The sequence below is a fragment of the Dryobates pubescens genome, chromosome 25, assembly GCF_014839835.1.
Source record: "Dryobates pubescens isolate bDryPub1 chromosome 25, bDryPub1.pri, whole genome shotgun sequence".
Taxonomy (NCBI): Eukaryota; Metazoa; Chordata; class Aves; order Piciformes; family Picidae; genus Dryobates; species Dryobates pubescens.
Window position 1 is genome coordinate 1,495,432 of NC_071636.1, and position 22,772 is coordinate 1,518,203.

Genomic DNA, 22,772 nt, shown 5'->3' on the forward strand with positions numbered 1-22,772 from the left:
ACGACGATCCACAAAGATCTTTAACCAGGCTTGGCAAAGAGCTCGGGTTCAAAGCTGACAGCGTCCTGATTCGTCTCCAGCAGGGGACAGTGCCAGCACTGAACGCTGCTGTCTGTCCTCACCGCTCCTCGGTAACCGTTTCATAGCCCCAAGAAATCTGAGGGGACAAACTTCACTTATCTTCTGACCCCCAAATCTTCACTTTTGTGCTGTGCTCAGCTTCTGGAAACACCTGGCTCAAAACTTGAGAACGTGCAGCTCCAGCACGGGAAGTGCCACCTGGGGGTATCTCCACTCCTTGAGCTCCCATCTGCCCTGCTTCACTCTCTGCTCTCTTCAGGCTCTCTGAAAGCTCAGGTCCAAACTGATCACCTCCAGCACCACTGGCTCAGCTGACCAATCAGCACAGCCAATCAACACACACAAAGCTCAACCAATCAGCAGGCACCTAAGGCCCAGCTTGCCCCCTGGTAAGCAGAGCCCCGCCAATCAGCACCCAAGTGCATCCAACCCAGCCAATCAGCATCTGGGTACCGTCAGTGTATCCAATCAGCAGACCGCTGGCCCTGGCTGGGGTTCCTGGTGCGGGGGTTGGAAGGGTGATAGCCATAGCCCCCCAGTGTGCTGCAGAGCCTGCTGGGATGGCAGGGGAGCCCTGTCCCCAGGGCCATGCTGCCACCACTGTCCTCTGCAGCCACCCTGCTCTGTGGGGAAGAACAGCTGCTGTCTGTGGCCTGCTCCAGGTCATCACCACCAGCCTGTGTGTCTCCCTACTCCCGTCGTCCCCCACGAGTGGGGGAGCGGCTGTGAAACCTGTAGGGGATACAGTTGATAGGGGGTGACAAGGTGTGACAAGTTGTGACCCTGTCCCTACATCATTCTGCTCCACCTCCCCTGTCCCCATGCCCTATTCCCTGTCCTACCCCTTGTTCTACCTTCCGTGCTGTCCCCGCTGCCCACATCTCTCTGCTTCCATCTGCTCTGTCCCTCTCCCCCTATCCCTGTGCTCTATCTCCCTCTCCTGTCGCTATGCCCTGTCCCCCTCCCCTATCTCCCTCCCCTGTCCCTAAGCCTTGCCCCCCTCCCCTATCCCCGCTCCTCGTCTCCCGGCCCGCCCCCGCCCTGGCCCCGCCCCCACCTGTCCTGGCCCCGCCCCGGAAGCTCTGCCCCGCGCGGCGCTCACTTCCGCTGTGCCGGTGGCAGCGGGTGGCGGCTGTGGCAGGTACGGGCCGGGGCCGGTACGGGCCGGGGGTGGTGGGGCCCAGCTGGCAGCCGCGGCGCCGCCGCGTGGCCGTGCGCGGTGTAGGAGCTGCTGCGGGCAGCGGCCGTGGGCCGGGCCCGGCCCCTCTGCCGCCTCGGAGGGGGCCGTACCCCCCGGGCCCGTCCCGCTGCCCTGCTCTGGAGCCGTGTTCCCCTTCCTGTCCCGGGACCGGGATCTTCCTGCCCCGGACCCCTGTCTCCCCCTGCTCCGGGGCCGCTGTCCGGCTTCCCGCTCGCCTGCCCCGGGCCGCCTCGCAGGCTGTGGGCCCTGGGGCTGTACCTCTGCCCATGCCCTCCGCAGCTCCGTGGCCTGGAACTGCTCTTCAGAGCCGCCTCGGCGCCGGCTCCTCTCCCCCCGGCCGTGCTCCCCAGCGCTGCAGCAGCCAGGGGAGCCTGTTGCAGCCGGAGCCGCTCCTAGACACCAGGGCTGGTGGGCAGCGTGGGTTGCCCTGCCTATGGCACCCGCTGGGCTGCGAGGCCCGAGATGGTCGCTTTGCCTCCTCTCCACTGCAGCAGGCAGGGCCGGAGCGGCCCTGGGCCCTGGCTGGCAGCGCAGAGCCTGGAGCCCTCTGCTTTGGGGCAGGAGGTGAAAGGACTTGAGAGCTGATGGTCACACGGAGCCTGGGGGCTGTGGGGTGCTGGCTGCTTTTGGTGGAGGGGGAGATGCATGCTGGGGTGCTGTGCGGTGGGGCAGGGGGAGCTGGGGTGGCTTTAGGGCCTGACAGCCTTTGTGTACTGCTGGTGCTCACTTCTCAGGGCCACTGATGGAGAGGCTCTGTGAAGATCTGTGGGGAGAGGCTGACACTGGGTTCTGCTGGGCAAGGAACATGCTGGGAGCTGGGCATGGACTGAGTGAGGGAAGACACTCAGTCTCATATCCTGTGCTCACTGCAGGCTTCGGGGGGAACCCCCTAAACTTGATTGGAAGCAGTACTAAAGCTCAAAGGAAATGTTTCACAGGTGTTCCCCTGCTCCACAGGTGCCTTCTGTGTTACAGAGCTGTGAGCCTTGGCAGGGATGCCCTCCCTGAGCAGCAGTGGGGCTCAGGTGGGGTTTTCCCACTTGCTCTGGCCCAGGGTGTGAGATTCCAGTGGGGGCCTTGGAGAGCTGTTGGATTGCCACGTTCCAGACTTGGCTGTGGGGCCAAGGGCTGCTCCCCCTGTGGCTCAAGCCACTGCAGTAAATGAAATTGGCACTGTGGGATGCCCTCAGGGGCTTTCCAGAGGTCTTGGTCCTTATCTGGCTCCAGGCAGGCTGGGTGGTGTCCAGTCCTGGAGCCCTGCAGAGCCTGGCTTTGCAGGAGAATGTGCCCTGTGCTGTGGGAAGCTGTCCCTGGGGCTGCTGCTGTGTCCCAGCACCTCCAGAACAAGATCCTCAGCATCTCTGAGGGTGCCCAGCTGGCATTCTGGGAGGGACATCAGCGGTGTTATCCTTACTCCAGGTGACCTCAGGGCTTGTGCTGCTGCAGTTCCCCCCTGGCACTCCAGAGCAGGGCCAGAGGAGCCTCAGCTGTGAGGCCAGGCTGAGAGAGTTGGGGTTGTTCAGCTGGGAGAAGAGAAGGCTCCAGGGAGGCCTTCAGGTGGCCTTGCAGTGCTGAGAGGGCTGCTCAGAAAGCTGGGGACAGACTTTGGAGCAGAGCCTGTTGTGCCAGGACAAGGGGGGATGGTTTGAAACTGTAAGGCAGAGATTGAGAGTGGAGAGCAGGGAGAAATGTTTGCCACTGAGGGTGGGGAGAGCCTGTGCCAGGCTGCCCAGAGAGGTGGGAGATGCTCCATGCCTGGAACCATTCCAGGTGAGGTGTGTGAGGCTCTGAGCAGCCTGCTCTGGTGGCAGCTGTCCCTGCTGGCTGCAGGGGGGTTGAGCTGGATGAGCTTTGCAGGTTCCCTAGAACCCAAGCCCAGTCTGTGGTTCTGAGAGTAAGGAGAAGCCTCTTGGGTCCTTCTCTTCCCCACTGCTCTGCAGGGTTTGCTCCCCAAGGCTAGGGGCACACAGTGCTGCTGGGAGGTGTGGGGAGCCCTCCCCACCTCAGCCTGCTTGGCCCCAACTCTGCATTGACTGAAGGTTGCTTCAGCTCTCCAGGGGCTGGTTGTGTCAAGGCCCCACAGCTCGATGTTTAGGGTGGTTTCTGTCTGCCTCAGTTGTCCTTAGCTGTGCCTCAGGCTCTTGGTTTGCAGCTGCAGGAGGAAGTGTTCCTTGCTTGTGGGGGTTTTCTTCCCCTGCTCACCTTCAGCTGACCCTGTTTGCAGGGCAAGCTGTTTCCCAGAAGCTCACCCTTGGACTTCCTGCTCCTCTGGCATGTAAAGTGGAGGGGAAGGGAAGCACAGGCCCCTGAGGTGTGTTTGCAGGGGGCTGGAGTGGGTGCATCCTCCCTCCCTTTGCCTCCTTCCTTCCCATCTGTCTCATCAGGGTTGATCAGAGCTCACTGTTGGCTCGTGAGCTCCTGCTCTGGGCTGTCACAGAGTCTGTAGAAGGATCAGTGAGGCTGCAGGGAGCCCTCTCCTGTGACAAGCAGAGGTCTGGCTCTGCTGGGTGGGGTCTAAGTGCTGGTGAGATGCTTTGGTGGCTCATGGGGTTGTGGATCTCCCTCTCTGGAGATACTCAAAACCTGCCTGGGTGCATTCCTGTGTGATCTGCTCTGGGTGACCCTGCTCTGGCAGGGGGTTGGACTGGATGAGCTTTCTTAGGTCCCTTCCAGCCCCTGACATTCTGTGACTCATTCCTCAGGAAGAGCAGTGGCAGCCTCCCCACATCTCTTCCTAGGCAGCCAGGTTCTGTTGCTGGAAGCTGAAGGGCTCCTGTCAGCAGCATCCTGGCCCTCAAGGATGGAGGAATTGGCCTGAAGCAGGGTGGTAAAAGTAGCTGGAGACTGCCAACAAGTTCTCCTCTTCCCCTCAAAGAGGGAAGCAGTGGCCCCAGTGCTGGTTTGGTGTCCCTGCTGCCTCTGTGAGAGGCTCCATGCCCTGGCTGTTGCTCTTATCCCAGGCTTAGGAGCAGCTTCTTCCCCCAGGACAGATGGATTTGGGAGCCTGCTGGCCTGGCAGCTGGGAGGAAGGGGATGGCTGAGCTGTGCTGTGTGAATGGGGAGGGTGTTTTCCACCCTGAGGCAGGTGGAAGGGATGTGTGGGAGGCAGAGTGATGTGGCCTCCTCCCTAGGGGCATTCAAGGCCAGGTTGGATGAGGCTTCAGCAGCCAAGTCTAGTTGAGAGGTGTTCCTGCCCATGGTGGGGAGGTTGGAGCAGATGATCTCTGAGGTCCCTTCCAACCTAAGCCATGGCACCTGCCAGGAGGGCTTGCTGATGCCATGAGCTCTGCTTTCACCCTGAGCAAGGGCTTTGGAGAGAAGGTTTCCTGCCACCTCTTGGCTGTGGGGACCTCCCAAGAGCAGAGTAGGGCTCAGATGCTGCAAGGTCCTTCCTGCCCTGCTCCACATCCCCAGAGGGGTGAGGGGGTGAGGGTTTGTGCCACTTGTCCTCAAGAGGAGCCTGAGCTAGGTGTGGCTGAGCTCTGAGTGCTCCCCACCAACACCCAGCTTTGCCACCAAGTCCCTGCAGACACTTTCAGCTCCTTGAATCCTGTTGGGAGAGCAGCTTGGCAGGAGAGCAGGCTAACATCTGAGCCTCCACAGGGTCAGGGACTTCATTTTGTGGCTGCCCAGCTTGGATCCTGCTTTTCCTGAGTGCTGCTGCTGCCCTGCTCAGCTCCTTCCTGGGAGATCAGGGAGTCCTGGGGTGTTCCTCCCAGCCTGGAAGGAGCTGGGTGGGAATGGCTGGAGCCTGGGGAGCAGATGCCTGCTCCTGGCTCTGCATCTTGCTGCCTGCAGAGGAGCTCCTGCTGCCCCTTTTGGCTCACTGAGGGGAGGGTGTTTAGCAAGGGCAGAGCATTTGCAGCGTGCTGTGGTGACTCTGAACCGGCAGGATCTGTCCAAACAAGGTTAGGGCTGTTGGCCCTGGATCTGACACCCCCTCTGCTCCAGTGTGCTGGAAATCTGCTGGATTTACTGTTGGGCTGCAGCCTGGGGCACTGGGTCCTGCCCTGTCTGTCCCTTTGCCTGCTTCAAGCTGCACACAGATGAAGAGGGATCGAGCTGGGGCAGCGCAGGAGCTGCTCTGCAGTCCCTGAACCACTTCCTGTGCCCTCCTGAAGGCTGCAGCCAGGCAGCAGCATTGGAGCCTGCCCAAGGGCTGAGCTCTGGGGAATTCAACTTCAGCAGGGCTGTGCCAGCGATGGTTGCATCCTTCAGCTGGTGATTACCTTTGTCTCCCTGTGGGGGGGCTGCAGGGTGCTGAGCACCCAGCTTTGGTGGCGCTTGGAGCCTCACATCCCCCTGCTCCGGGCACCGGCGTGTGCCGCCGGGGAGGCTGTGGGGAGCGAGCGAGGGCTCTGCCTTGGTTCCGGGGCTCAGGCTGGAGGAGGAGGCTGTGGTTTGAGTTTTGGAGGCTGCTCTTGGCAGTGCAGGGAGGAAAGGAGCAGGGGAGGTGGGTGGCCCTGCCTGTCTCAGCAATGAGTGGGGCTGGGGGATGGCTCCAACGTGCCGCAGGGGCCAGCGGCTCCGGGAAGCCGCAGGAGGGCAGCAGGCTTGATTCAGCCCTGGTAGGCTTCAAGTTTGCTTTCCAGGCACTTCTGCAGAGCAGGGGCTGACTGTGAGCCAGGCTGGAGGGGCTGACTGTGAGCCAGGCTGGAGGGGCTGCAGTAAATCCTCCTTTCCTTTCCTCCCTCCCTCTCTCGCAGGACAGGAGCCGCAGGGAGGTGCAGAGAGCTGCTGCAGCGCAGCCCCGGCGCTCCCGCTGCTGGCTGGAGAGCTCTCCACCTAGGGGGCAAAGCAAGGCTCTCCAGAAAGCTCAGGTAACTGAAGCAGGGAGGAGCCTTTGGCTTCATGCCCAGGAAGCTGCTGGCTCTCAGGGCAGCCTTGCAGGGCTGGGCTAGCTGGGTGGCACCTTCCCCCCCCCCCCCCGCCAACAGCATCACAGAGTCGTTTGCTTGGAGAAGCCCTTTAGGATCTCTGAGGTCAACCATTCTTTAACCCTGCCAAGTCTGGTGCTAGACCATGGCCCTCAGCACCACGTCCCTGCAGCCTTTGAACAGCAAGGCTGTGCTGCCAGCACTGAAGGCAAGCCCTGAGCCCATGCAGACTCTTCCTCTCTCGCTGCCTGCCGAGCTGGCTCTGCTCTGTGTGCTCTTCCTGGCGGCTTCAGCCCCCAAATGTTCTCCAGCTTCTCTTTGCATCCCTGCTGGGGATCCCTCCCCAGCTTGGACAGGGAACAGAGGAGGCAGTTCCCCTGGTGTGCTCTCAGGGCACTGCTGCATTTGGCTCTCAAGAGGCTCATTTGCATTTTAAAAAGGTTTGCAAGCTTGCTTTTTCCTCCCTCTCCTCTCCTCTCCTCTCCCCTTTTCCTCTGCTGCTGCCCCTCCCAGGCTGCAAGGCCACTGCAGGCTTTCAAGGACAATCTGCCTGCTGCAGGCAAGATGCTGAAACAGCCCCAAAAAAGACATCTCCCTGACCTTTAGGAAGGGGCTGTCTGCTGCCTGCACCTCAGGCTCCCTCAGCCTGCCAAGCCACAGCTCTGCCCTAAACTGCCTGAATTATATCATGCAGCCCCAAGTGCTGGGTGGGAACCTGCTGCTTTTAAAGCAACACTGCTGGAGAAGGGCTGGATTTGGGAGCAGGCTCCTTTTGATCCTGCTGGGTGCTGGCAGGACCTTCAGCTATGCTTTGCCCTCACTCTGGCACTGGGCTGAGCCTCAGCCTTTGCTCAGTTCCTCTTTCCAGGCAGCTGTGAGTAAGGGCTTGGGAGGAATTCTCCCTGGAGAAGGGATTCTTGGATGGGGAGACAGAAACTCAGGGGAGATCACTGAGCCCCCAGAGTGGGCACAAGAGCTGCCCAGCCCTTGTCACTGTTCAGTTCAGCTCTGATGCCTCCCCTAAAGGAAGGGGGAAAGGGAGAGCTTGGGGTTAAGGGATAGGGCACTCAGCCCTCTGCAGGCTACCCCTCTGGATGGGCCAAGCTAAGCAGCTGCTGGTGAGAGAAGCAAGCTGGGGCTGGAGCCTGAGCAGGGGTAAATGCTGCTGTTTTCAGCAACTGTTTTCTTCCTCCTCCTCCTCCTCCTTGTTAGTGAACAGCTCCTCAGCAGAGCCTGTGATGTGCCAGCATGGCTGCAAGGAGCTTGCTCTCCCCAAGAGATTAGGAGCTGAGGGCTTCTCTGGGTGCTTCATCTTAGTGTGGCTCTTCCCATGAGGTCCCAAGCTCCTTCCCTCCCCTGGCTTTTCCTTCCCAGAGCTCTGGGTAGTGACTCCAGCAAGGAAACTCAGGAAGCTCCCAACCCTTAACCTCTCTGCTCTGCCTTTCCCTCAGGGACGTGCTGCCAGCTGGAGACCACCATGACAGACTCAAAGTACTTCACCACCACAAAGAAAGGTAAGAGAGGGAGCAGGAGGCTCACACAGACTTTCCCACATATCCAGGCTCTTCTTGCACCCCTAAAGGCCAGCTGGGGAGGGCTGATCCCTGCAGGGAGGTGCCAGCTCTCCTGGGAATGCTGAGCCCATGCAGGATGCTGTGGCTGACAGCTTGCTCTGATGCAGCCAACTTGGCTCCTGCATTGCCATGGGGTCAGAGCATCTTGTCACCACCTCCCCCCAGACCCAGACAGGGCTGTTGGTACCTGAGTTACTGCACTCAGCAGCCCAGCAGCAGCTGTGGGAATTGATCCCTACCCAGAGCTCCCCTGGGCTGGGAGTGTTCACCTTAAGCACTTGCCAGAGAGAGGAATTAACTGGGAGGGAAGCCACGTGGCATCCTCCCCTTCAGCCTGCTTGCCCAGGAGTAACTAAAGAGCTCAGCATGGCTCCACTGAGCAGCAGGCAATGCCCTTGGGCTGGGGCAGGAGCCCAAGGTGGCTCCAGCAAGAGGCTGGGCTGGGGGCTGCTGCCATGCACGTGCAGAGCAGGATTTAGGAGCTACCACCTCCTGTGTGGGCTTCCCAAAATCCACCTCTCTTGGCTCCACTGGTGCCTGCTGGGGTTGTGGTGGGCTCCCCAGGTAGGGCAGGGCTCACAGCAGCCATGTGGGGGGCTGTGGCTTTGCTCTGTGCTGTGATAAGCCCCACACAGCCCAAAAGAGCCACCTAAGAATCCCTGCGTCCCGTGCTGGGGCTGTGGGGCGCTGGTGGTTGTCACTCCTGTGGCACATCCCATCCCTGCAGCCCTCCAGGGCTCTCTCAGGGGCTGGAGGAGGTGCAAGGATGTGCAGCTTGTCTCTGCTTCCATGGATCAGAGCTGAGCCCTCAGAGCAGCCCCAGCCCTCAGTGAGGTATCTGGGGAGTTGAATTCCCCTTTCCCAGCTCCTGGCAGCCTGGAGGACCCAGGCTGGCAAGGGAATCACAGCATGCAATGAGTGGGGGCTAAGCTGACCCTTTCCTGGGCTCAGCAGCCAGCAGAGGGGGTGGGTGCCCCATCCCCTAACCCTGAGCTCTCCCTTTTCCCCTTCCTTCAGGGGAGATATTTGAGCTGAAAGCTGAGCTGAACAGTGACAAGAAGGAGAAGAAGAAGGAGGCAGTGAAGAAGGTGATCGCCTCCATGACCGTCGGTAAAGATGTCAGGTGTGTGCCAGGGCTGCCAAGCCATGCCAGGAGGGTGCCTGGGTGCCACTGGGGGGGCTCCCATTTGCTGGTGCCTCAAGGGAAGGTTTTGTGCTGGTTTTCATCTCGGGCAAGGCCTGGGTGAGCTCCTGGCCACAGCTTTACCACCTGCCAGGGGAGGAGAATGTTCGTGGGAGCGTGGCCGTCTGGCAGGCAGGGGCTTGCCTGGCTTTGGGGTAAGCTGGCTGAAAGAGGATTGCTGTGGCTGCCAGAGCAGTTGGTGGGATTATTGCTGCTTCCTTCAAGTGTTGCTAACAAGCAGCAGAACCTCCCTCTGAGCCTTCACAGCAGAGGGGCAGTGGCTGCTGCGGTGTCCGTCAGCCTTTGGCAGCCACTCCAGTCCCAGAGGCCGGGCAGCTGCTTCTCCCCCTTCCCCTCCCCCTTCCCCTGTGTCCATCTGCAGGAGCAGCAGGTGGCCTCTGTGTTCCTCCTCCCCACACTGACCTGGCCCTGCACACCCTTGGTGCTTACATGTGATGTCAGCACTGTGCTTTTCACAGTCCACTGGAGAGGAGGTGGAGGGAGAAGCACAGCCTGGGTCAGTGCTCGGTGAACTGCTGTGGCCCCAGCTCCCAGAGCCCTCTCAGCAGTTGGCCACCAGGCGTGGCAGGGACTTGCCTGAGGGCTCAGCAGAAGCTGCATGGGTTGGAAAAGCAATGTGCCAGCCTGGTTTTGGGAGGGTTGTGTGGGTTTTAGGCTGGGAGGAAGCAGTTTGCTAAGCTCATCCCTCCCTGGAAGGCTGGCTCAGCCTGGGCTGAGGGCAGCAGACGTGGGTGGCAGCTCTGCTGCAAGAGGACCAGCAAAGGGCAGTGCCCCAGGCTTAGGGTGCCCTGGGTTTGATCCTGTAAGTAATGGTTGCTGGGCTTGCAGTGGCTGAGAAGCCTCCAGGAGCCACAGGACATCTGTCAGGGAGGGATAACCCTCCTGGGACCTTGATTGCCTGTCCTCAGGTGGTTTGATTGGGCTGTCTGTGTCTTTCACAGTCTGGATGGTCTGTGGTGAGCCAGCATCTCTGGCAGCTCCAGGCTGTTTGGTTCTTAGCAGGAGCAGGTTTGGGAAGGGGAAGCTCCCAGCTCCTTGCAGGCAGCTCCAGAGCAGGAGACTCCACAACCTCTCTGGGCAGCCTGCTCCAGGGCTCTGAGAGCCTCCCAGGGCAGAAGTTGCTCCTCCTGCTGAGCTGCAACCTCCTGGGCTGCAGTTTCCATCCCTTGGCCTATGCCAGGCTGCAGCTGAGCAGAGCCTGTGCCCTGCCTCCTGCCCCCCAGCCCTCAGAGATTTAGAAGCATTCCTTAGATCCCCTCTCAGGCTTCTCCTCTGCAGCCTCAGCAGCCCCAGGGCTCTCAGCCTCTCCTCCCAGGGCAGTGCTGCAGTCCCTCACTCATCCTGGTAGCCTCTGTTGGGCTCTCTGCAGCAGGTCCCTGTCCCTCTTCAACCAGACCTGCTGCAGGGTGGGCTCAGCTTCTGTGAGAGCCTGGGGTCTGCTGCCTTCAGGAGTAGGTTGAGCCCTGGGGAGGGGATGGCCACATGCCTGGGGAGGTGTGGGGGTCTCCTTCCCCCCGCCCGTCAGCGTGGCTGTGCCTTGCCTTTCAGCGCTCTCTTCCCGGACGTGGTGAACTGCATGCAGACAGACAACCTGGAGCTGAAGAAGCTGGTCTACCTCTATCTGATGAACTATGCCAAGAGCCAGCCAGACATGGCCATCATGGCAGTCAACACCTTTGTGAAGGTGAGGGGGGAGGGCTGCGTGCCCCAGCGGCGCGCGCCGCCGCGGGGTGCTGCATCGCGCCGCCGCCGGAGGCCGCCGCACCGAGCTGCTCTGCAGCCTGCTCCAAAGGGGGGCACAGCCCTGGAGCTGGCTGCCCAGAGGGGTTGTGGAGTCTCCTCCTCTGCAGAGGGTCCAAACCTGCCTGGCCATTGTGATGCTGGGCGAGCTGCTGTGGGTGCCCCTGCTGTAGTCTCCGGAGGTTCCTGCTGGGGCTGTGTGAAAGGAGAGGGTGTGGGCAGGTTTCCAGAGCCTCTCCCTTCAGGAGTGGCTCCCCCAGCTCTGGATAACGAAGCAAATCTGGCCACTAATGCAGAAGGAAAACACTTTCTTGGCAGCTGTCCTTGTGCCACTTGCTGCCAGTGGGAGCCTGGGCTGTGGGCAGCTCCTGTGGTGGGACTGCCATCATGTGAGCTCATGTGCTGAAGTCTCTGCAGCTCAGGAAGCCCTTGTGATCTGCTCGTTGGAGCTGGGAGCTGCAGAGCATGTGAGGAAGCAGGAAAGTGTCAAAGCACGTTGTGCAAAGGCCTGGTGGGCACTAGAGGGAGGTTTGGCTCTTTGGGAAGTAAAAATCCCATAGTAAACCTGAGAGATGCCTTTCCCAGGCAGGCCAAGTGGCTGTTCTGCAGGGTGGCTGCAGGCACTTGGTGAAGGTGATGCCTGAAGCAGGGTGCCTGGAGGTGTGCTTGGAGGGAGAAGTGATGATGAAGCTCTGTGGGTGCCAGGTTGCAGAATGAGATCAAAGCCCTCTCTTGGGTGGCCTGTTCTGGGGAGCTGAGCCTTGAAACCTCCTGGCTTCAGGTACCTAAGTGAGAGCCACCACTGATGCCTGTGACTGAAAGAGCTGGGGCTCTTCAGCTTGGAGAAGAGGAGACTGAGGGGTGCCCTCATGAGTGTTTATAAGTGGGTGCAGGGTGGGTGCCAAGGGGATGGAGCCAGGCTCTGCTCGGCCATGCCCGGCGGCAGCACGAGGGGCAGTGGTGGAAGCTGAGGCAGAGGAAGTTCCATGGAAGCAGGAGGAAGAATTATTTCCCTGTGAGGGTGACAGAGGCCTGGAGCAGGCTGCCCAGGGGGGTTGTGGAGATATTCAAGACCCACCTGGATGAGTTCCTGTGTGACCTGCTCTAGGTGACCCTGCTCTGACCGGGGTGGGGGGTTGGACTGGATGATCTCTGGAGGTCCCCTCTAGCCCCTGACATTCTGTGATTCCAAGCAAGAGAGTACTGAGTCCTGTGTCCAGTTCTGGGCCTCTCAGTTTAAGAAAGACATTGAGACACTTGAACATGTCCAGAGAAGGGGAGTGAGGCTGGGGAGGGGCCTGGAGCACAGCCCTGTGAGGAGAGGCTGAGGGAGCTGGGGTTGCTTAGCCTGGAGAAGAGGCTCAGGGGAGACCTTATTGCTCTCTGCAACTACCTGAAGGGAGGTTGCAGCCAGGTGGGGGTTGGTCTCTTCTCCCAGGCAAGCAGCACCAGAACAAGAGGACACAGTCTCAAGCTGTGCCAGGGGAGGTTTAGGCTGGATGTTAGGAAGGAACTCTTCCCAGCAAGAGAGATTGGGATGTGCTGCCAGGGAGGTGGTGGAGTCCCCATCCCTGGAGAGGTGTTCAGGAAAGGTTTGGATGTGGCACTTGGAGCCATGGTTTGGTTGTCAGGAGGTATTGGGGATGAGGTAATAGGTTGGACTTGATGATCTCTGAGGTCTTTTCCAACCTTATTGATTCTGTGAAAGGAGCTGAGGAGTTAGACTTAGCCAAGGCCAGCCAGGAGCAGGTTCTCTCTCCCGAGCGAAGCAAAACCAGCCAGAGATCAGAAGAGGGAAAGGGAGGAGCTGTTGTGGTCCAGCTCCTGTCTCTCATTGCAGACACGTCCCCAGTGACTTTGTTCAGAGCAATCTTTGCTTCTCCTTTTCACACCCAGCGGGGATTTGTTTCTGGTTCTCCACTTCCCTGCTCAAAACCTGTAGCTAAAGTTTCAAGGCCCAGCCTGAAACCCAGCCCCGAGGCTCGGCGCGCCAGGCGAGGCTGGGGTGGGTTAACGCCCGTTCTGGGAGGGCTTGTGGGCACTTTGCCCTCCCTGCAGGGCGTTCCCCCTGGGGAGCTGAGTCTGTTCCACTGCCCCCTCCCTGCCCAGCTAGGGTATAAAAGCAGGGCATCATAGCTGTTAGCTCTCCTTTTGGCTCCTGCCTCTGCCGGGTGAGAGCTGCTGCAGCTGCCCTCCTGCTCCTCAGCCACGTGGCCGGACCTGATCCTTCTCCCTGCTGCCTCTGTGCCTCCTCAGAGAAAGCCTGGTTCTGTGTTACTCTCTTTGGTTTTTGTCCCACTGCCATCCATCCTTGTCCCTTGCCCCTGTGAACCTTCCCTGTTGTTGTCCTATGTACATGGTTTAAAGACGACTCTTGACCTCTCTGCTCCCAAGCCGACTCCAGGTTATCGTTCGGTGGATTTGCTCCTTCCTTCTCCCCGCTCTCTGCTGGGAGGGGGGAGCGGGGGAGAGCTGCTCAGCCTGGCCCCCACCTGAGCTCTTGACTCCCAGTGAAGGCTCACGGCGCCGCGGCGGCCCCTGCCCGCTCTCCTCCCCGCAGGACTGCGAGGACCCCAACCCGCTGATCCGGGCGCTGGCCGTGCGCACCATGGGCTGCATCCGCGTGGACAAGATCACCGAGTACCTGTGCGAGCCGCTGCGCAAGTGCCTGAAGGACGAGGACCCCTACGTGCGCAAGACCGCCGCCGTCTGCGTGGCCAAGCTGCACGACATCAACGCCCAGCTGGTGGAGGACCAGGGCTTCCTCGACACCCTCAAGGACCTCATCTCCGACTCCAACCCCATGGTGAGTGGCTCCTCGAGCCCTCGGCTTGGCCGAGACCGGAGAGAGGCCTCCTGACGCCCCTCGGCTGGGCCTTGGCGCGCGAGGCCTCAGCCGGCCTGGCCTGGAGTGACGTGAGGCCCTGTGAGGATGGGCTGAGGGAGCTGGGGGTGCTTAGCCTGCAGAGGAGGAGGCTCAGGGGTGGCCTTGTTTCTGCCTACAGCTATCTGAAGGGAGGCTGCAGCCAGCTGGATGTAGACCTTGTTTCTGTCTACAGCTACCTGAAGGGAGGCTGCAGCCAGCTGGGGGTAGACCTTGTTTCTGTCTACAGCTACCTGAAGGGAGGCTGCAGCCAGCTGGGGGTAGACCTTGTTTCTGCCTACAGCTACCTGAAGGGAGGCTGCAGCCAGCTCAGGGTAGACCTTGTTTATGTCTACAGCTACCTGAAGGGAGGTTGTAGCCAGCTCAGGGTAGACCTTGTTTCTGTCTACAGCTATCTGAAGGGAGGCTGCAGCCAGCTGGGGGTAGACCTTGTTTCTGCCTACAGCTACCTGAAGGGAGGCTGCAGCCAGCTCAGGGTAGACCTTGTTTCTGTCTACAGCTACCTGAAGGGAGGTTGTAGCCAGGTGGGGGCTGGTCTCTTCTCCCAGGCACCCAGCACCAGAACAAGAGGACACAGTCTCAAGCTGTGCCAGGGGAAGTTTAGGCTTGATCTTAGGAAGAAGCTCTTCACAGCAAGAGAGATTGGAATGGGTTGCCCAGGGAGGTGGTGGGGTCAGCATCCCTGGAGGTGTTTAAGGAAGGCCTGGATGAGGCACTTGGTGCCATGGTCTGGTTGATTAATTAGGGTTGGGTGATCAGTTGATCCTTGTGGTCCTTTCCAACCCTGACTGATGCTGTGATACCTCCTGACAACTAAACCATGGCTCCAAGTGCCACATCCAAGCCTCTTCTGAGCACCTCCAGGGGTGGTGACTCCACCACCTCCCTGGGCAGCACATTCCAGTGGCCAATTACTCTTTTTATGAAGTACTTCAAAGCTGCTTTCCCCAGGGGTTCTTTACCCTCAGCCTTTGTTGCTCTCCAGATGTTGCCACAGGCAGTGCAGCAAGCCCAGGAGCTGCTGCAGAAAGCCTTGGAGGCTCCTCAGAGCTGCCTGGGGAAGGAGAGGGAAGCAGGCTGCTCCCTGCTGGGCTTGGGGCCAAGGCTGGCTCCTGCTGAACATGTGTGGAGTGTGGGTGGTGGGGCTGTGCTGCTGGGGATTGCTCATCTCTTGAGCATCAGCTGCTGGGGAGGAGAAGCTGGTGCCCAGATGTTGCTGGGATGTGAGGCCTTGATACAGAGGATTCATAGAATGGTTTGGGTTGGAAAGGACCTTTAAAGGTCATCCAGTTCCAACCTCCTGCCATGGGCAGAGACACCTCCTACCAGCCCAGGTTGCTCAAGGCCTCTTCCAGCCTGGCCTTGAACACCTCCAGGGAGGGCAACCTGTGCCAGTGTCTCCCCACCCTCACTGCAAAGAATTTCCTACTCTCCAGTCTCCATCTGCCCTCCTCAACCTTCATTGTCTCTCATCCTGTCACTCCCAGCCCTTGTCAAAAGCCCCTCCCCAGCTCTCCTGTAGCTCCCTTCAGGCACTGGCAGGCTGCTCTGAGGTCTCCCTGGAGCCTTCTCTTCTCCAGGCTGAAGAACCCCAACCCTCAGCCTGTCATTGTAGGGGAGGTGGCCATCTGCTGACAGCAGCTTTCCCCAGGGCTGTTGGTTTGGTGTCCCCTAACCTGTCCTTGTCCCCTCTGGCAGGTAGTGGCCAATGCGGTCGCAGCGCTCTCGGAAATAGCAGAGTCTCACCCCAGCAGTAACCTCCTGGACCTCAACCCTCAGTCCATCAACAAGCTGCTCACAGCCTTGAATGAGTGCACTGAGTGGGGCCAGATCTTCATCCTGGACTGCCTGGCAAACTACATGCCCAAGGATGACCGGGAAGCCCAGAGGTGAGGGAGCTGCTGGGGCAGCGCTGCCCTCAGGGCACCGCAGAGCTGGGCTGGGAAGGGAAGGTGGGCAGGCAGGTATGGACTGAAGGGCTTGGCACTGCTCCTTCTCCTCTGAGAAGCATCTTTATCCTCCTGACCCTTGGAGTCCTGCTGCAGGAGGTGGGACAGTGGGCATCTGTTGGCCTTTGTGCCTTGGGCACAGCCATCTGGAGATGGCCATGGTCCCATAATGAGTCCTGTCCCTGTGCTGGCACAGGGACTGTGCTTCTCCTGCTGCTTCAAAGTGTGGCCTTGCCATGCAGCAAGGGACAGCAGGGACTCAGGAGCTTGGAAAAGGGGTCACTGCAATAGGGTTTTGCAGGGGCTGGGACTCATGGAATGGCAGGAGCTGGAAGGAACCTCCAGGTCAACCAGTCCAGCCCCCTGCTAAAGCAGGGCACCCACAGCAGCTTGCCCAGCAGCACAATGGCCAGGGAGGGTTGGAATCTCTGCAGAGCAGACTCCTCAACCTCTCTGGGCAGCCTGCTCCAGGCCTCCAGCACCCTCACACCCTCTGCTGTTCAGATGGAACCTCCTGGGTCCCAGTTTGTGCCTGCTGCCCCTTGCCCTCTTGCTGGACACCACTGACCAGAGTCTGGCCCCAGCCTCTTGCCCCCTACCCTTTTAGCTCTTGCTGAGCATTAAATAACCTTCCCCAGGGTGTTTAAGAAGCAGTCCAGCACCTCTTGGGGAGGTCTGGAGCTGCTGAGCCATCTTGCTGCAGACTCTGCAGTGCCTGGGAGCTGAGCTGTGCTCCTTTTCTCTCCCCTTCCCCTCGCCCGGGACGCCTCCAGCATCTGCGAGCGGGTGACGCCCAGGCTGTCCCACGCCAACTCAGCAGTGGTGCTGTCTGCAGTGAAGGTGCTGATGAAGTTCATGGAGATGCTGTCAAAGGACCTGGATTATTATGGGACACTGCTGAAGAAGCTGGCCCCACCCCTGGTCACCCTGCTCTCCGCAGAGCCCGAGCTGCAGTACGTGGCCCTCCGCAACATCAACCTCATCGTGCAGAAGAGGTGAGTGCCTCGGTGCCTTGGGCTGGGGGGTAGGAAGAAGTTCTTCCCAGCAAGAGAGATTGGCCATGGGGATGTGCTGCCCAGGGAGGTGGTGGAGTCACCATCCCTGGAGGTGTTTAGGAAGAGCCTGGCTGAGGCACTTGGTGCCATGGTTGAGTTGATCAGATGGTGCTGGGGGAGAGGTTGGACTGGATGGTCTCCAAGGTCTTTTCCAACCTGGTTAATTCTGTTCTAATGTGGTTGGAGGGACAGCTTGGCTCCACCATTCCCTCTTGCAGTCCCTCTGGTTGTGGTGCTGGGGCTTCAGCTGCTGGGTTTGTTGTTTGCTTGGGGTGGTTTTGTTCCTCTTGTTGTTTAAAACCCAAACTCTGGGCACAGAGAACGCAGTGAGGCAGGGAGCTGAGCTGGGATCCTCAGGAAGGGCTTCTTTATTGCTTCTTTGGGTGAGCAAAGGGTGGAAAAGCTAAAAACTGAGACTTTGGCTTAGTCATGGAACATGTGGTGAGGGATTTAGGTGAGGTCAGCTCATTTCTCTGCAGCTATGCTCTCGGAGCGAGTGCTGAGAGTCCTTTCGTCCCTTTCCTGGTCTGAAGTCGCCGGTGGGCAGGAGGTGTCCAAAGCCCCTCACGTGTACCCTGAGCAGAGCTGGCCAGCTGGGGAGCTGTGCTCCAGGGTGACAGCCCTGATCAGCTGATTTGTTGTCCTACCAGTCAGCTCTGGGGTTGTCTTTTAAAAATAGCAGAAATTGCTGGGAGAAGTGGAAAGCAATTAGTGTCCCTGCGAGCGGGGACGTGGCACAGCTTGGCTGCTCGGAGCTGTTCCTGGCCTCTCTCTTTCCCAGCTTAGAGAGAGGTGAGAAAGGTCCAGCCTAGCCCTGGGCTGTGGGTTTGCATCCCTGCTTTCCACAAGACATCCCTGCCAGCCTTGGCAAGACAACTGGCTGCTCTTGTTTGCAGCAAGGTTGCGCCGTCCCCCCGAGCGCTGGCCCAGAGGAGCCAAAGGACAGAGTCCTGAGTTCCTTGGCATTGGCTGGGCCCTCAAACCTTGTCCTTGTGGCCTCCTGGCCCACAGTTGTTCACTCTCCAGCTCTGGGTTTCCCCAGCTTGTGTCCTTGAGCCTTCAGCTCCAGGCTCAGCTGAGGAGTGCTGAGTCATGCTTGGAACTGGCTCAGGGAGGGATGGATTTGCACAGGCTTGGGGCTTTAGCTGGCTGCAGGGTCAGGAGAATAAATCCCCATCCATCCCCTGGCCAGTGTGCATCTTGAAGAGGAGAGCTGCCTTTCTGCCTGCTAGACACTGCCTGGGGCAGAACCTGAAGGTGGGAGCAGAGCTCAGACTGGTTTGGGTTGGAAGGGACATCTAAAGGTCATCTAGGGCAATCCCCCTGCACTCAGCAGGGACAGCTGCAACCAGAGCAGGTTGATCACAGCCCCAGACAACCTCACCTGGAATGCTTCCAGGCATGGAGCATCTCCCACCTCTGGGCAGGCTCTCAGCACCCTCAGTGTCAAACACTTCTCTCTTCTCCCCACTCTGAAATCTCCCTCTTTCAGTTTCAAACCATCACCTCTTGTCCTGGCACAAGAGGCCCTGCTCCAAGGTCTGTCCCCAGCTTTCTGAGCAGCCCTTTCAGCACTGCAAGGCCACCAGAAGGTCTCCCTGGAGCCTTCTCTTCTCCAGGCTGCCCAAGGCCAACTCTCTCAGCCTGGCCTCCCAGCAGAGGGCTTCCAGCCTGGCCCTGCTCCAACAGGTCCCTGGCTGTGCTGAGGACTCCAGAGCTGTGCCCAGCTCTGCAGGTGGGGTCTGAATCCCCTCCCTGCCCCTGCTGCCCACACTGCTGGGGCCCAGCCCGGGGCAGGGCTGGGGCTGGGCTGGCAGCGCTCGGTGCTGGCTCACGTTGCTCCTGCCACTGAAGAAACCTTTCAACAGCAGTGTTTGGTGTCCAGAAAGCTCTGGAGAAAGCCATGGTGTCTGGCAGGTGCCTCTGTGGTGCCAGGTGAAGGGCAGTGCCTTAGTCCCTGGCTCTTGTGCTGCAGGCCAGAGATCCTGAAGCACGAGATGAAGGTCTTCTTTGTCAAGTACAACGACCCCATCTACGTCAAGCTGGAGAAGCTGGACATCATGATCCGCCTGGCCTCCCAGGCCAACATTGCTCAGGTCAGGCTCTGGGCACCAGGGTGGGGGGCAGCAGGGGCTTACAGCCCCACCAGGAGGGCATTCACCTGGGTAACCCCAGACCCAGCCTCGCGGGGGGCGGCCGCTCCCGGCCGCCCCTCCCTGTTAGCTTCTGCTGGGTCGCTGCCTGCTGGCTGCCTGCTGGCTGCTCTCTGGTGGCTTTCCTTGTGCCAGGCCAGGCTCTCATTGCCTTCTCTTCTCTCCTCTGGCAGGTTCTGGCAGAGCTGAAGGAATATGCCACCGAGGTGGATGTGGACTTTGTGAGGAAGGCAGTGAGGGCCATCGGCCGCTGTGCCATCAAGGTGGAGGTGAGGACTGCACTGCTGCCCTGGGGCTGGCTGGGGCTGGCTTCTCCAGCATGGCCCAGGCCAACTCCCAGACGAGGTTGTGTAGCTTTGAGCTGGCTGATCCTGCCCTGGGTTCACTGCAAAGCATCCTCCATCACATGGGACAAAGCCCTCAGCACCAGCAAGGGCGCTGGAGGAGACCCAGTGGAGCTGGCTCAGGTTTGCCTCCCACCGAGAGCTGAGCCTGGATCCCCTCCCCTGGCACTGAAGCCAGCATCTCCAGTGGGATTTGTCTCACAGTGCTAGGGGTTGGAAGGCACCTAGAGATCACCCACTCCACCTCCCCTGCCACAGCAGGACCACCCAGGGCAGGCCATACAGGAATGCATCCAGAAGGGTCTTGAAAGTCCATGACCTGAGCTCTTTGTTCCTTGATGTCCATTCTGAGCCCTTGGCTGTGCAGAGCCAAGCTAAAGCAAGGAGCAAGGTGCTGCTGCCCCAGCCAGGCAAGGTCTGGGCTCAGTGCTTCATCCCTGCAATGCATCCTGTGGGATGAGGGAGCAAAAGCTGTGCTGGGAGGGGAGGCTCTGGGAGCATGCAGCAGGGGGGTGAGCAGGAGCCAGACCTGGCTGGGGAGGGGAAACCACATCGGTGTGGGGTGGGTCTGGGGGAGATGCAGAGGGGAGTGGGAAGGGCAGTGAGGCTTTGGTGGGGGGAGCTAAGGTTGCTAAGAGCCTGCTGAGTGAGCAAGCCCTCCCCACAGCAATCAGCTGAGCGCTGTGTCAGCACCCTGCTGGACCTCATCCAGACCAAGGTCAACTACGTGGTGCAGGAGGCCATCGTGGTCATCAAGGACATCTTCCGCAAGTACCCCAACAAGTGAGCGGCCTGCAGGCCCTGGGGGGCTCCTGCCCCAAGGGCCTTCCTCCTCCTCCTCCTCTCTGCTCTGCTGGGGCACCCCTTACAGAGAGCCAGGTGCTGGGGGGGCCTCCTGGTGGGATGGTTGGGGTGAATCTGCCCGGAGCGAAGGTGGCCTTGGGTTTGATGCTGGTTTGGGGCTGTGGTCCCCAGGAGGTGCTGCTGTCCCAGGAGTTCAGCTGGCAGCAGGAGAGCTGTCCCCAGCCCCAGGAGCACCCTCAGCCCCCTGATGATGGCAGCCCCAGCTTGGTAGATTCATAGAATGGGTTGGGTTGGAAGGGGCCTCAAAGCTCATCCAGTTCCAGCCCCCTGCCACGGGCAGGGACACCTCCCACCAGCCCAGGCTGCTCAGGGCCTCATCCAGCCTGGCCCTGAACACCTCCAGGGAGGGGGCAGCCACAGCCTCCCTGGGCAGCCTGTGCCAGAGTCTCACCCCCACCACTGGAAAGAATTTCTTCCTGATCTCCAGTCTTAATCTGCCCTCCTCAAGCTTCAATCCAGAGATGATCCAAACAGATAGGAGCTGTCAGAGACCTTGAGGATCCTCAAGTCAGCATAAACCATCTCTGGCTCTTGATTCAAGCTTCCTGATGCTGGGGTGAGGGCAGCAGGAGGGGGGAGTCTTCCAGCTTCCCTGGGTGAATGCTGGTCACTGCCTGGGCAGGGAGTCCTGTGCTGGTGATGGAGTTAGTGACCCACAGGAGCTCAGCAGAGCTGCTGCTGACTCTGGGCTGCTGCAGAGAGGAGGGACATCAGCTGAGCAGGGCTGAGAAGTTCATTCAGCAGCAAGGCTGAGGAGCAGGCACCATGCTGTGGGGCTGAGGAGCAGGCACCATGCTGTGGGGCTGCAGGGGGCTTGGCCTGGGCAGTGTCACTCGGTGCTGCAGCCCTGGGCAGAGGGCACAGCCGCAGGCAGCTGGGAGAAGCTCTCAGTGGTGCCCTCGGCGCCAGCTGCTTCTCGCCGAGGGCTGTGGGCCCTGGTTTGGAGTTAGGGCAGAGCTGGGATTTGGGTTTCTTGCCTTCACTGAAGGTGTGGCCTCTTCCCTGAAGGTATGAGAGTGTCATTGCCACCCTGTGTGAGAACCTGGACTCCCTGGACGAGCCTGAGGCGCGGGCAGCCATGATCTGGATCGTGGGCGAGTACGCGGAGCGCATCGACAACGCCGACGAGCTGCTGGAGAGCTTCCTGGAGGGCTTCCACGATGAGAGCACCCAGGTGCAGTGGGGTGGCCTGCTCTGGCCACCAGCAGGACCAGCTGGCTGAAGGTTGACACTGGGACAAAGCTTTTGCTGATGGAAGTGCAGTGTAAATCTGCTCTAGCAGGGTCCCTGGTACTCAGCTCTGGTGAGGCCACAGCTCCAGTGCTGGGTCCAGCTCTGGGCACCTCAGCACAGGAGAGCTGTGGAGGTGCTGGAGCCAGGGCAGGGCAGGGCAAGGAAGCTGGAAAGGGCCTGGAGAAGAAATCTGGTGAAGAGAGACTAAAGGAGCTGGGGATGGTTAGTGTGAAAGAGAGGAGGCTGAGGGAGACCTCACTGCTGTCTGCAGCTCCCTGCAAGGAGGTGGTGGAGAGGCTGCTGCTGCTCTCTGCTCCCAGGCCATTAGTGATGGAACAAGAGGCAATGGCTGAGCTGGGCAGGTTTACCTTGGGCATTAAGAAACACTTTTTCCCCTCAGGAGTGGTCAGGGCTTGGAATGTGCTGCCCAGGGAGGTGGTTGGGCCCCCAAGCCTGGGTGTGTTCGAAGGTGGTTTGGATGTGGGGCTTGGGGCTGTGGTTTAGGGGTGACCCTTGGAGGGCTGAGGGTGCAGTAAGCAGCCTGCAAGGGCTGCAGACCTGGCTGGGAGCCATGCAGAGTGTCCTGACACTTGTCCCCATGTGCCTGCTGCCCTGAATGGCTGCTGGGGGCTGGGTCCTGGCAGCACCTGTGGGCACAATTCACCTGTTCTTGCCCAGCAGAGGTGTCATCTGTCTGTCCCTGTCCCTGCCTGTCTGCCCACAGGTTCAGCTGCAGCTGCTGACAGCCATTGTGAAGCTGTTCCTGAAGAAGCCCACTGAGACCCAGGAGCTGGTGCAGCAGGTGCTGAGCCTGGCCACACAGGTGAGTAACAGCTCCAGTGTGAGCAAAGAGCTTCCCTGGCCTTCAGCACCCACCCTGAGGCAGTGGCAGTGGCTGGCTGGTGCAGAAGCCGTGGCAGGAGGCAGATAGTTGGAGCCTAACTCTGGAAGAGCTGAGAGGTTTAAGTCCTGGAGAGTGAGGCCACCATCCCCTGTGGCACAGGAGGCATCTTGGGCTCTTTCCCTGCTGAGCTTGGGCTGGCCTCTGTGCAGCAGGGGTGGGACAGAAACACACTGGTAGAATTGGTTGGTTGGAAGAGATCTTTAAGGTCATCCAACCACTAAGCCAGCACTGCCAGAGCACCACTAAACCACATCCCTCAGCACTGCACCTACAGGGCTGTGAAACCCTCTGGGAGCAGGAACTCCAGCACTGCCCTGAGCAGCCTCTTCCAGGCCTTGACAGCCCTTTTGGGGAGCAAATTGTTCCTCCAGCCCAACCTAAGCCTCCCCCAGTGCATCCTGAGGCCATTTCCTCTTGTCCTGTCTCTTGTTCCTTGGGAAAAGAAACCACACCCCCCCCTGGCTCCAGCCTGCATTCAGGGAGCTGTAGTGAGCTAGGGGATCTCCCCTCAGCCTCCAGGCTGCAGAGCTCCATTTCTATCAGCTGCTCCTCACCAGCCCTGTTCTCCAGACCCTTCCCCAGCCTCCTTGCTGCTCCCTGGACCTGCTCCAGGCCCTCAATGTCCTTCCTGGAGTGAGAGGCCCCAAACTGACCCCAATATTTGAGGTGCAGTCTCACCATTGCTGAGCACAGGGGGACAATCCCTGCC

At 59.9% G+C, this 22,772-nt stretch overlaps 1 protein-coding gene across 1 annotated transcript in view; it reads left to right on the forward strand.

The window, feature by feature from the left end:
* The first annotated feature begins 1,197 nt into the window (after nucleotides 1-1,197).
* AP1B1 (adaptor related protein complex 1 subunit beta 1) overlaps nucleotides 1,198-22,772 on the forward strand; it is a 31,101-nt gene continuing 9,526 nt past the window's right edge. The window contains exons 1-12 of the mRNA XM_054173049.1: nucleotides 1,198-1,222; nucleotides 7,611-7,673; nucleotides 8,751-8,856; nucleotides 10,486-10,621; nucleotides 13,238-13,483; nucleotides 15,260-15,450; nucleotides 16,284-16,505; nucleotides 18,541-18,661; nucleotides 18,892-18,987; nucleotides 19,730-19,845; nucleotides 20,935-21,100; nucleotides 21,884-21,982. Of these exons, the coding sequence (XP_054029024.1) occupies nucleotides 7,637-7,673; nucleotides 8,751-8,856; nucleotides 10,486-10,621; nucleotides 13,238-13,483; nucleotides 15,260-15,450; nucleotides 16,284-16,505; nucleotides 18,541-18,661; nucleotides 18,892-18,987; nucleotides 19,730-19,845; nucleotides 20,935-21,100; nucleotides 21,884-21,982 (1,536 nt within the window). The 5' untranslated portion in view covers nucleotides 1,198-1,222; nucleotides 7,611-7,636. The remainder of the gene's footprint in view (nucleotides 1,223-7,610; nucleotides 7,674-8,750; nucleotides 8,857-10,485; nucleotides 10,622-13,237; nucleotides 13,484-15,259; nucleotides 15,451-16,283; nucleotides 16,506-18,540; nucleotides 18,662-18,891; nucleotides 18,988-19,729; nucleotides 19,846-20,934; nucleotides 21,101-21,883; nucleotides 21,983-22,772) is intronic.